At 35.2% G+C, this 13,940-nt stretch overlaps 1 protein-coding gene across 7 annotated transcripts in view; it reads right to left on the reverse strand.

The window, feature by feature from the left end:
- NALCN (sodium leak channel, non-selective) overlaps positions 1 to 13,940 on the reverse strand; it is a 358,280-nt gene that overhangs the window by 180,052 nt on the left and 164,288 nt on the right. For all 7 annotated transcript variants that reach the window (XM_050766656.1, XM_050766657.1, XM_050766654.1 and 4 more), the window contains one exon: positions 6,099 to 6,266. In XM_050766656.1, the coding sequence (XP_050622613.1) occupies positions 6,099 to 6,266 (168 nt within the window). The remainder of the gene's footprint in view (positions 1 to 6,098; positions 6,267 to 13,940) is intronic.

Genomic DNA, 13,940 nt, shown 5'->3' on the forward strand with positions numbered 1-13,940 from the left:
ACACAAAGACACAGCTTTTAAGGACACATTTATATGATTAATATGTATAAATTAGTGCATAATTAAAAGTTGAAGTATATAGTGTGAAAAATACAACTTTTCATTAAGTCTAAGATGTCATCAATTTTGTATGTAGCTCTAAGAAATAAAAAAATGCTGCCAATTAAAGTATAACACATCACTGATTATAACAGCTCCCAAATTCAGAGATATTAACATAGGAAAATTGCATTCCTGGCATAAATGAAATGTAGTTTATATAATGATCATCCAAGATTATTTGATGTCAATAAGAGATTGAGTTGTATGTGAAATATGAATAGTGTATTTGGAATACAATAAGAAACAGAAAATGCATTTTTAAAAATCAGATTTGGCCAGGTGTAGTGGCTCACACCTGTAATCCCAGCACTTTGGGAGGCCGAGGTGGGCGGATCACGAGAAATATTCTTTTTTTTTTTTTTTTTAATCCCCAGTGGGCACTGCTGTAAGAGTCACACCAACTATGTGCTCCTAGGAGCCATCTTTGCCTCCACATGGAGAAAGCCAGGTTAAGAATGACACCGACACACCAACAGAAGAAAGGTAGGTGAAGACACACACTGAGCCCCCTGACACCGTATTAGCCTCTGAATTTTGCCATACTTGAAACCACGTTTACTGCGTTTACTTTGATTTAACAGGAAATATCAATGGTCAGTCTTATTCCTATTGTCTGCAGAATGCAAATGATATGGTTTACAGCATGTAAGTAAACCAATGGAAAAAAATGACTAAAGTTGTGAAATGCACATTTCCTTCATGCTAATTTGAAATTTTAAAACATATATAAGAAATTATGTTGTTCAAATTAAGCATCATACTACATGGTGAAGCTACCAATTTTTCCTGCTATAATTCTTAACACACATTCCCAAATCAGAGCATATTACTCTCGTATTATTTACAAAGAATAGGAAACAGCTTTATCATAAGAACTATTAAAGTATTAACATTCATATTAATATCCAGAATAATAATCTGGAAAGATTTCACATTTTTATCAGATTTGTCTATTCTCAGACATAAATAATTTGGTACCTAACCATAAACGGCTGAATCCAGACAAGTTTACAGGATCAATTACCAGCTTAGAGCTCAAATTTCAGTAGTTTTCCTGAGTTGTATTAAAATCATAACTGCAAGATTATCTAATTTTGAAGCCCATCTCAAATTATAATAAAAACAGCCTGGGCACATCTGTGCAATATTAATGAATTAATATTTCATTAGCTTGAAAAAAATGGAACTATTTAATACAACTTCCACATTGGTGATTTGATCAGCATTTTCAAAGGGTTAAATTAAACCTGCATTCCTAGAAAGGAAAAATCCCTGTCAGTGAGTCTAATTGTGCCTTTTCATTTATTCAGCGATCAGTAGGTTTTTCACTCTATCTACCCTATGAAGCTTTTTGATTTTGTGTTCCTAGAGATACAACACAAAGTAAACCATACTCTCAAAGATAAGCAGTTCAGAACATTTTGTGGTTGTCTCCAAAACACATTTTCCTGGTCACATTTCTGAGTCTTTCTCTTAAAGGTCACTCTGTTGATTTGTAGTGAGATGCTGTAGAAATTGCATAGTTAAGAATATGAACTCTGAAATTCAAGTTCTTGGGAAGAAGTTTTAGCTCCATCATTTGCTGGGTATGTGGTCTTGGGCAAGTCAACAGATTTCTTCAGACCTCAATTTACACATACAGTCTTTATCCCAGGGATTGTTATGAGAAACAAATGAGACAATGCACTCAAGAAGGTGCCTGACACACAGAAAATTCACAAGAAGCACCAGTCAGCATCATCATGATGATACAGGTATGGAAGAACCACAGCATTTTGTAAGACCTTATTACTTCCCATAGGCCATGCTGCCCTGCATTGGTTGCAGCCCAACCACACTGGCCTTTGTGCTATTCCTTGAACCACATCAATCATGCACCCACCTAAGGACATGCTCAATGTGATTCTCTCCATCTGGAATGCTTCGCCTCAGACCTCCTTACAGTTTGCTCCTTCACTTCATTGAGTCTGCTCAAACCTCACCTCTTCAGAGAGGGCTTCTATGAACAACTAATCTAAAATAGCCCCCCACTACACAATTTCTATTCTTTTTACCCTGTACACTTCTTCCTTAAGACATTTCCAGTACTTGTACTTCACATTCCTTTGGGTACCTCTTTGTTAACTGCTTGCCTTTAGAATTTAAGCTTCATAAAGTGGGAACCCTCTCTGCTTTGGCCACTGCTCCATCTTCAGTATCTGAAACAGTGGCTGACACATAGTAGAAGCTCAGTAAATATCACTTGAATAAATACATTAATAATAACATCAGTAATTAGTCTAACAGATACATCAGTAATTAGTCTAACAGATAACTAATATATATATTTTTTATACTTTAAGTTCTAGGGTACATGTGCACAACGTGCAGGTTTGTTACATATGTATACCTGTGCCATGTTGGTGTGCTGCACCCATAAACTCATCAGCACCCATCAACTCATTATTTACATCAGGTATAACTCCCAGTGCCATCCCTCCCCCCTTCCCGCTCCCCATAATAGGCCCCGGTGTGTGATGTTCCCCTTCCCGAGTCCAAGTGATCTCATTGTTCAATTCCCACCTACGAGTGAGAACATGCGGTGTTTGGTTTTCTGTTCTTGTGATAGTTTGCTGAGAATGATGGTTTCCAGCTGCATCCATGTCCCTATAAAGGACACAAACTCATCCTTTTATTATGGCTGCATAGTATTCCATGGTGTATATGTGCCACATTTTCTTAATCCAGTCTGTCACTGATGGACATTTGGGTTGATTCCAAGTCTTTGCTATGGTGAATAGTGCCGCAATAAACATACGTGTGCATGTGTCTTTATAGCAGCATGATTTATATTCCTTTGGGTATATACCCAGTAATGGGATAGCTGGGTCATATGGTATTTCTAGTTCTAGATCCTTGAGGAATTGCCATACTGTTTTCCACAATGGTTGAACTAGTTTACAATCCCACCAACAGTATAAAAGTGTTCCTATTTCTCCACATCCTCTCCAGCACCTGTTGTTTCCTGACTTTTTGATGATTGCCATTCTAACTGGTGTGAGATGGTATCTCATTGTGGTTTTGATTTGCATTTCTCTGATGGCCAGTGATGACGCTAGCCACAAGTAGAAAGCTGAAACTGGATCCTTTCCTTACTCCTTATACGAAAATTAATTCAAGATGGATTAGAGACTTAAATGTTAGACCTAATACCATAAACACCCTAGAAGAAAACCTAGGTAATACCATTCAGGACATAGGCATGGGCAAAGACTTCGTGTCTAAAACACCAAAAGCAATGGCAACAAAAGCCAAAATTGACAAATGGGATCTAATTAAACTAAAGAGCTTCTGCAAAGCAAAAGAAACTACCATCAGAGTGAACAGGCAACCTACAGAATGGGAGAAAATTTTTGCTATCAACTCATCTGACAAAGGGCTAATATCCAGAACCTACAAAGAACTCAAACAAATTTACAAGAAAAAAACAAACAACCCCATCAAAAAGTGGGCAAAGGATATGAACAGACATTTCTCAAAAGAAGACATGCATACAGCCAACAGACACATGATAACTAGTATTCTAAAGGAAGCCACTTTGCACTAAACATTACTTCATTTAAATGTGAGAAATATGAAATTGTCTAAGGAAAGACTTGTTGGCAACACAGTAAAGAAAGGTTGATTGAAATGAGAAGTGTGAGGACCAATAGGGAAGACCCATGTGGGCCTTTATATAAAGAGCCGCTCTGTCTGGTACAGTGGATTCTCACATGCAAATTTGCAAAAACCCTTGCAACACCTAAGTTTCTCAAGAGATTTACTTTTTAGCCACACATTAACTGAGATCATTTTTATTCATTATTAATATATTAGAAAAAGATAAGCATGGCCATGTGTAGAGAGATACAAATGAAAATCACTTCATCATTAACATAAATTAAACAGAACCAATTACAGGATAATCCAAAATCAAAGACAGCACTGAAATTGCAAACTTCACTATAATTTGACTATCTATGTATCATCTATCTATCTATAAAATGGTTACAGCCTTGCAGGCTAATTTTAGATATTTTGTAAAAAACAGACTAGTAGGAAAAAAAGACATGATAACAAGAGTAGGAACCTACAGACGATTAATAATTTGTTATAAGTTGGTTTATTTCTCTCTAGTCATTTTTTTCCATTTTATAGGTATTTTACATACACATATAATAAATATATATGTAGTTATATATATAATTTATACTGTTTATCATTTAAATAAAACAGTCATATTTCTAAATTATAAAAAACTTATCATAATTATAATTTTATGGTTAAATTTGCATTATGACTTATTAAGCTATTCCTCAAATGTTTGTCATTGAAACAATTTCCATTTTTTCTCTCATTACCAATTCTACAATAAATATTTTGCACACAAAATTTTGATATTTTCTAACTTTTTACTGAAAAATAGTATGTCAGAGACTATAGCAATATTAAGACCCTGAATATATTTTATACTGTACCTTTGCTGAAATAGGCAACACCAATTTTCTTAGTTTGGTTACTTTAATAGCTTTGTAAAAAAGGTATCCTGTTGTTCTGATATAAAGCATATTCTCTATAATTATGTGCAATGATGCCCTAAGGTAGGTACCCAATGGCCATGATAACTTTGTGAATCTAGATAGCAGTGCACAAGAGCTTATGATTGCATGAATGTTTGGAAAGCACATTTTGTATCAAGAATTTTCAATGTGTATATCTCTTGCCCCAGCCATGTCACTTATGATAATCAAGCTTCAGGATATAACTCAACAAATGAGGAGAGATTTACATCCACAGACGCTGAGGGAAGTGAGCGCGTGAACCATGAAAATCCTCTGTGGTTTCAATATGCTTAGCTGTTGTGATTACAAGGGCTCAGCTTTTCGCCTGGGTTTGTGGAGGGTTTTGCTTTTTACATTTTGTGAATTATATTTGCATGTCCTTTCCCCCAGGTACTAAAAGTGTCTAGTTACATGTGATTTGGCAGCTAAAGTGAATATCGTTCTGAGAATAATACTTTGGTATTACTAATAAATAAAATCAATAAAGTTGCAATGCATGTTCTTTTTCCTAAGGGGTTAGAGTCCCGTTTCTCAACATCACTTCTTTAAAATTCTATTGCCACTTTAGTTCCCAACTATTGAACAATATCTATTTAGAAAACAATCAATGCACTTTCTGGTGTTTCCATGATAAATTATATAAATGACCAAGTTTGAATCAGGAAAATGACTATATTTAAGGTATTTTTTTTACTAGAATAGCATGTACACATATTTTATCATTTTGACTAAGTATTTACCAGGACAGTGAGCACGTTGCTACATTCAATAATAACAAAGAATGTAACTAATAATTACTGTTTATTGCATAATTAGAAAGCAATGTGATTCAATATATCACATTTTAAAAAGATATCCAATTATTATAAGTTAAATAAGAATTATAAGTGCCATCACAAAGTAAGTAACAGGCATTTATAAGTAATACTGTATGACTAATAACAATCTGTAAAGGTAAGTTTTATAAACCTTTAATATTTTCATTGTAAATCATTGTTGAGCAAACACTTAGGCTTATTGACAAGGAAGATAAACACTTGGGATTAAGTTAATGTTTCCTACTATTTAAAGTTTGTGCCAACATCTTATGTAGTTTAAAATTTGATACGCATATATGGATATATGTTATCCATATACAAAAATATTTGTATCTATATACTGCTAATTTAGGAAAAGTAAGTAAAATATCTATATTGTTCCTTTGAATTTTCAGGAGTTTTAAAAGCAATTGTTACAATTTATGAATGCACTATTTCTAATTTTTAAGATGTCATTGTGCCTCCTCAAGTTCATACCATAATAGTTATTATATATAAATATTATATATAATTCTATGTGGTTGTTAAAATAATGTGACAGGTATTTACTCTGGAAATAAAGAAATTTCTAAAGACAAATAGGCATTATTTGTATTACCTGAAAGTACGTGAATTGTGAATGATAAAGATCTGGATATACATGAAGAGTAGTTCCAATTACGAGTAGTAGCTCGAATTTGTGGAGAGATGAGCTAATGTATCCAGTAAATCCCAAACACCATATCTTCAGAAGTGCTTCCAAATCAAACAGTACTGTAAAAGCCACCTAGAGACACAAAGAAACATTGAAATTGAAATTCAAAACTGTAATTTATTCTAAATTATTTCACATATTTGTCAGTGTATGAATTTTTGCCAGTATCATATACACTAAGGAGCCCCATAAAGTCAAGAATGACATTTTACTTTTAAAATGCATTTGAAATACACCAACTAGAACACAGTAGACCAAAACAATCTTAAGCAATTATAAAAACATGTTACAATTTTGAATGTTTGTGAGTGGCTTTCTTTATTATCTATATTTGATATTATTTTAAAACCATTATTATTTAAAGACTTTCTACGTGCACCAAAGGCTGAAATTTTTTGTATGTTGTATTTTTTAAAGATAAAATTTCTTTAATGTACATGGCATATTATAAAATAACAACTTACATATTTCTAACCACAATTAAACCAAAATTTAAAAGTTAAAATATCATTTATTCCTTTAAGCTTTAGGCCACATGGCAAAAGAGAAATTGGGATTTCATATCAAGCAATTTATCTATGTGTGCATTTGCAAATAAATCAATATGTTACTTCATTATCAATAAAATTAATGATCAGTATTACTATATTAACACATTTACTTGATCTTTTAATCTCTCACATGCATTCTATGAATTCACTATTCCAAATAATATTATAAAACACACACATAAAGACAGCATGTTATTTTCCTTTACGTGTCCTATGAAGAAGAATTTTCATTTTGTAAAGGAGACTGCAACTGGAATTAAAATTTGCAATAAAAGATTAACTTCTAATTAAAGACTATGAGGGTGACTATTGGGATTAGTCATAATAGGTCCCTCTGAGAAGACACTACGTGATTTATTGAAGATAGGAATACAGCAGAGCTTGCTTCTCTTTTTCTAGGCTAATATGGGGTATCAGAAGGGATTTTCTTCCACTCACACATGGAACATGTGGGGAAAATGCAGTTTTAATAATAGTGTTTTAAGAAATGAAACATTAAAGGCACTGCAGATAGTTAATTTAGATGTGAAGAGGAAATTAGCATCACTTCTCAAATCTACCATTTCTGTAGATTCTAGTTGCTTTTTAATTTTAATTGCCATTTCCCTCCTCAAAAATGTAAAAAGGTAATATATTTTAAATTTGAAATGATCTTAAGTCCACAAAACACGTGGATGAACTCCCTTGCCCACGTTTCTCAGGTATTTCATGTTCATGTCATGTATATTCTTTCCTTGATCATCTGCATCTTCATCTACACATATGTAATCACATAAACAGGCTTGCAATTACATGTTTTTACATGAGATGTAAAAACAAGTGTTACAGTTTATGAAAGCACTATTTCTAATTTTAAAGATGTCATTGTCTCTATCAAGTTCATACTTTCTATACAATTATTCTGTATAAATATTATATACAGTTCTATGAAGTTGTTAAAAATAAGGTGACAGGTATTTACTCTGGAATGAAAAAAAATTCTAAAGAAAAATAGGCATTCCTGGTATTACCTAAAGTTATGTGAACTGTGAATGATAAAGATCTGGGTATGCAAGAAGAGTATATGTCACTCTGCAACTTGCTTTTCTGACTCACTAACAATCGTGGATGTTCCTCCAGATTAAGGGATATAGGTCCTAAGTTTTATTTATCAGCTGTATAATTTCCCATAGTGTTCAACGTTTATATAACTCAACATTTTCTCTACTAATTCATTGATGGGTGGTATTTGCAGGAATCATCAGGAAAGGTGGTTAAGCACTTTGCTACTTCAATAAAAAGGTTGCACTAAGCATCCTCCCTCAATACCAGTATGTATTGAGGCTTTCATATCTATTAATATATTTCCAAAGTTGATATTACTGGGGCAAAGACAGATTTGTGTGTTTTAAATTTAGAAAATATTAAAGTGATTACTTTCAAAATATTATAAGAAATTATTTGCCCTTCCACAATACAGGAAAGTTTTCTTGTCTCAAATCCATGCCAGTATCAGTGTAATCAAACTTATTGTTGCTCATCTGTTTACATGTTTATTAATCCCTTTAATTTCTTTTTAAAGTAATTAAATATTACTGTTCATAACCTTGACACTATTGTATGGTGTTATTCGCTATATACACTGCAAACATTTTTTCCCTAGCCAACAGTCTGGTTTCTAACTTTGATATTGTTAGTGCACAAACATAAAATTTACATGTTCACATATGTCTACAACTTTATGATTTTTTTCTTTCCCTTTTACATACAAAATAGAACTTTAAGAAGATTAATACTAGCTTTCATATCCAGGAATACACTTTTCCTATTTATTTGAACTATATTTTATATCTTTAATAAATTTTTTCCATATAAATATTCTATCTATCTATCTCTCTCTCTCTCTCTCTCTCTCTATGTATTTTTTTTCTTTTTTACTATTTCTACCTAGTTAGTTCCAGTGGGAAGAAAAGCTATTGATTTCTCTATATTGACCTTCTATACCCACTTTACTAGATTCTTCTATTCTAATATTTTTCATAAAGTTTCATGAGTTTTATAGAAATATGCACATTTCATCTGGAAAGAAAATAAGATTATTTCATTTTTAAGATTTATTTTTGGAGTTAATAATATGAATGCATTAGTTATAAAGGTACAGTTGTATAAAGGTTACTAAATACAAAATGGTAATAATAGGAATCCATAACTTGCTCCTTGTTTTCAATGAAAGTTTCTTCAGCGTTCATATACAGTGGTTGAAATGAGTCTTGGTGATTAATTTTTACCATGTTTAAAGACTTTCCTTTTCTTCCTATTCTCCTTCAAAGGATTTAACTTTCAATTCACTGAGGCAATGAAATATACCACAAGAGTTCCTGATGTTAACCATTTATTTATTTTTGGAAAAAAACTCTAGATGATAACGCTAACAAGTTGGATTTTATTGGGTAATATATTTTATTTATAATTTTCACAGTTACTGTTATATGTGAAATTGGCCTATAATTTTACTTGTATATCATTATCAGGTTTTGGCTAAGATTATGCTAGCTTTATCATTTGTGCTGTACAGTTTTCTATCTTTCATATGATAATCTCTGAAATAAAATAAGAATTAGCACACCTTTAAAAGCAGACAGAAAGCACCAGGAAACCCACATGGGCAAAATCCTTTTGGTGATGGTGGAGTAAATCTTTCCACTGCTGCTCAGATCAGGTTTCTTATCCATCAATTTGGCAGTTTGTGTTTTGCCAGGAAGTCATTAATTGTCTCTAGATTTTCAAGATCTGCATTTAGAGTACATATTTTTCCAGAAAGAATTGGGTCTTCCAGGGAACCTGGGTCATCTTAGAAATCTGGGTTCCCGGCTGGGCGCGTTGGCTCAAGCCTGTAATCTCAGCACTTTGGGAGGCCAAGACGGGTGGATCATGAGGTCAGGAGATCGAGACCATCCTGGCTAACACGGTGAAACCCCGTCTCTACTAAAAAAATACAAAAAACTAGCCGGGCGTGGTGACGGGCGCCTGTAGTCCCAGCTACTCGGGAGGCTGAGGCAGGAGAATGGCGTGAACCCGGGAGGCGGAGCTTGCAGTGAGCTGAGATCCGGCCACTGCACTCCAGCCTGGGCGACAGAGCGAGACTCCATCTCAAAAAAAAAAAAAAAAAAAAAAAAAAAAAGAAATCTGGGTCCCCCTTAAATCAACTTTTGGCTGCTGTTTCTAGGTTCTGGACATAATGGGATTTTGAGTTCCAACCCCATGAGTGGGCAGCCTGTCTTACATAATTCAGTAGAGATAACATGATAACTTTTTTTTTTCTTTATTGAGACAGAGTCTCACTCTGTCACTCAGGCTGGAGTGCAGTGGTGTGATCAATCTGAGCTCACTGCAACCTCTGCCTCCCAGGTTCAAGTGCTTCTCCTGCTTCAGCCTCCCGAGTAGCTGGAATTACAGGCGCATGCCACCACACTCGGCTAATTTTTGTGTATTTAGTAGAGACAGGGTTTCACCGTGTTGGTCAGGTTGGTCTTGAACTCCTGACCTCAAGTGATCCACCCGCCTCGGCCTCCCAAAGTGCTGTGATCACAGGCGTGAGCCACTATGCCTGGCCAGAGATAACATTTTTGATCTTCCAGGGGTCAAGGTCCAGACTGATGGTTCCCTCATCCTTTCCCTCTCAGGGATGGGATTTTTCCTTCCTGAGGTTATGTGGGCCCTCTCTTCTGCCTCTTCAGTTTGCACAGGCCTCTAGTCTCTTCTGTCCTGGACACACTCCCGAAAACTGCAAGTTCTGGTCACAAGGATATGCAAATGCCCTCAGGGCAGCCACTGCCTTGGGGCCTATCTGGTATTCTGGACTCATGTCACATTTAATTTTTGGCCTCAAGAATTTTCCTTAATTTTTTGCACACTCTGCTGAACATTCAAAATGCTTTAATATTTCAGGTGTTTTGTGGAAACAATTTTTAGCTACCTTTCAGGGCCACTTTGTACATGCTTCCTATAGGCAGTGTACAATTTTATTTTGTGTTTAAACATACCCAGATTTTCTAGGGTTTTGATAGGAAAATTCAACCTACTCAAACAGAATGTACCAAAGTTATATTTGGTCTTATGCTTCCTGTTTATTTTATGTCATTGCTATTTCATTTTTAACTTTACCTTGTCTTTTTTGTAACTTGGTCAACTATTTGCTAATTTCTTTCCTCCTTCATTAATTTGGGCACTCAACTTGGTTTTTCTAATCCCCTGGTTTACTTCTCAATGGTTAGACATCAAACCTACACTTTTTTTCTTATTGCTTCAAAATTAAATTGCTGGCTCACTCATGCCTCCACCCCACACATCTGCAAACTTCACAGTACACTTCTACCATCCCACTCTCCATTGACATCACACCCTTTCTGAAGTCCTGGTTTTGCTGAAACAGTTTACAAATTTATTACTAGTTTCTTGAATATTATCATTTCTCTTTTTCTCAAAGATCCCTATTTGACATATTTAATATTATCTATTGAGATCCAATGCCCATCAATTCTCTCTTCTTCTATCTAGTCATTGAGATTGCAATTTATTTATCTTGTGATTAGCACACTTTACTTTTCTTAAATAAATATCAAGGGTTGTATGCTCTTAGTCCTTTTATATATAAAATGCATTTTTAGCACTGACAGATGAACAAGTTGTCCGTGCACAGATTCTGGAGCTGCAGTTCTATTCTCTCAGTAGTCTATGTATACTGATTCACTACCTTCTACTTTCCAATATTGTAGATGAGTCATCCATTGCACTTTTTCGGGTTACTTATGCCTGTTCAGAGGCTGAACAAGGTTTTTTCTTTGTGCTTGCAACCAAGGAAGGTCACCAGGACATGAGTAAGAATCTATTTTCATTTAATCTCACTAAAATTTAATGAGCTCTTTCAGTCTGCAGATTTTTTTTTTTTTCATTTAGGAAAGTTTTCTTCTGTTGCTTATGACAACTTTTCTTCTATCTGTTCTCTTTTTCCTTCAGGGACTCCCATTATTCATAGCTGTGTGGATAGGCTATTTTACTTTGCCCTTATTATTACATCTCTACCACTTTTTGAGTTATTTTTTCTCACTTCATCTCCCATATTAAAAACTAGCTCTCAAGGACTGTGCCCTTTCTAAACTCATTTTTTGCACATTTTTAGTTGAAGTTACAGAAATTTTATTTTGTGCCCCACTTATTTTTCTTGAGACATAACAACAACAACAACAACAACAAACTAATCTCTCTCCCATCAATTCTACTTGCTTGGGAAATCCCCATACTAGACATTTGTCTTGATTCTCTGAGTTTCATCCTCAGTTTCTGAGTCTCCCTTCGTGTGTGAATTAACTTTTCTTTCCTTCGCCATGGATATATGTTTCTGATGTAATTGTCGTTTGTCTTTCACACTATCTTAAGCAGTGGCAATGAGGGGTAGTAGAGGGCACCATAGTTTATGGAGGCGAAAAACCTGAAAAGCCATAGCTCCTTTGCTGAATATCTGAAGGAGGCTTTTTGGTGACAGGATTTACCAGAAACGAGTGGAGTCATTTATTGACCCCCTTCTCCACCTGGAGTAATTCAGTCTCTAGTGAGGTTCCCTTCCTGGCCCATTGAAACCCACAGGACTCTGTGGATGGCTCCTGGACCACAAGCAGCAGGCAGGCAGGTCCAGTTCCTCTGCAGGAGATGAAATGCTCTCTGCCCTGAGCAGTGGCCTCAGGGGACCAGAGGACTCAGACTTTGCTGCGAGTCCTGCGAGTGGTATTTCCTCTCTAGCACAGGCTTCTTAGTTCTCTCATTGCAATGATATGGGGAAGACCTGAACCTGTTCTCTCTCCTATGGATACTAGGGAATCTCAGGAGAAACTGAAATTGATGTGTCATGAAGGTGCCATCCACATCCCTGACCTGGTTGCTGTATTAGCAGAGGAAACAGTAACAGGCGTGTATGACATCATCTCTTCCTTCACCTGCATTTTCAGGCTGAGACTTTCATTCCGAAAGAAAGAGTGGTGATCCATTTTACAGTGTTTTTTTAAGAACACTACTAATAAATGCCTGAAAGATAGTCTAATAGATTGTCTAATTATGTATACATACAATTAATCACTTTACTAACTGCATATATTATCGAAAGGACAGATGGAATGAACTGTTTAAATGAGCATAATTTATAGTAAAACATGCAGCTGGATCTGTTTCCATTATGATTTTCTTTTGTGGGAAAATGATATTCTTTTGAAAGACACTAAAAGGCACTAAAAGGTTTAGCAAACTGTTATGTGATTGTATTTAAATAGCTATAGCCTTACTGATTTTCCTACTAGAATTCTTGATTCCAGATTCTCTTGGAATCAAATGCCTTGCTTTGAACATAATTTGTTAACTTTTACAAGCCAACACTCTAGCTCTCTGAAATATTAATGCCAAAGTGATAACATTTTACGGAAAAACAATGCACATAAAAATATGCCTACCTTACTTGAAGGTATGGGTTATTCTGCCATAGAGAAGAACTATGTCAGGATTTAAAGAAGGTGATTAGGAAAATCAAATTAGTTTAAATGATCACTAATTATTTCAGTGTAGGTTATGGGATTTGGTATAGGACTTAAATTCAGAGGACTATAATAGTTTGGAAGAACCAAAATCGAAGCAGTGGAGGCAAGCTCTAGTAACCACTTCTTAAGTTGCAGCTCCAGATTATCGCAGTAAACTCAACTTTGATGGTAGTTGGACAGGGTGGAATTTGCCAGGGGCATGCTGGGAGCCATCTGAAAGGGAGAAGGCAACTGGGCTCTCTGCGGAACCTAGTTGCCTGGAGGGCTCCCACCGAAGTCACCTGAGCAGGTGTCTAATCTCAGGGCTGTCTGCAAATCCCAGGCATTCAGCAGGCAGCCTGTGGAAAAGTGGAAGATTGGCTTCCATTTGTCACTCTGAGCCTGGCAGCCCTCCACTGCTTTGGCTCTCCTCAGTCTGCAGCCCCTGCACCAAGAAGGTCTCATTGGGACCCTTCTTCTGTTTCATATTCTGCGGTGCATTCCACCTTTGTGAGTACCTACAAGTTAAAACTTAACTTTTTAAGAGTTGAGACAAAATTTGTAAGAGTATAAAAAACTTTTTTTTTTTTTTGCATTACTTTAAGAAAACTTAGAAACAATGCATAGGAAAGAAGAGAAATATTTATTTCTTCTTA

This window comes from Macaca thibetana, chromosome 17, assembly GCF_024542745.1.
Source record: "Macaca thibetana thibetana isolate TM-01 chromosome 17, ASM2454274v1, whole genome shotgun sequence".
In the NCBI taxonomy this organism is placed as follows: Eukaryota; Metazoa; Chordata; class Mammalia; order Primates; family Cercopithecidae; genus Macaca; species Macaca thibetana.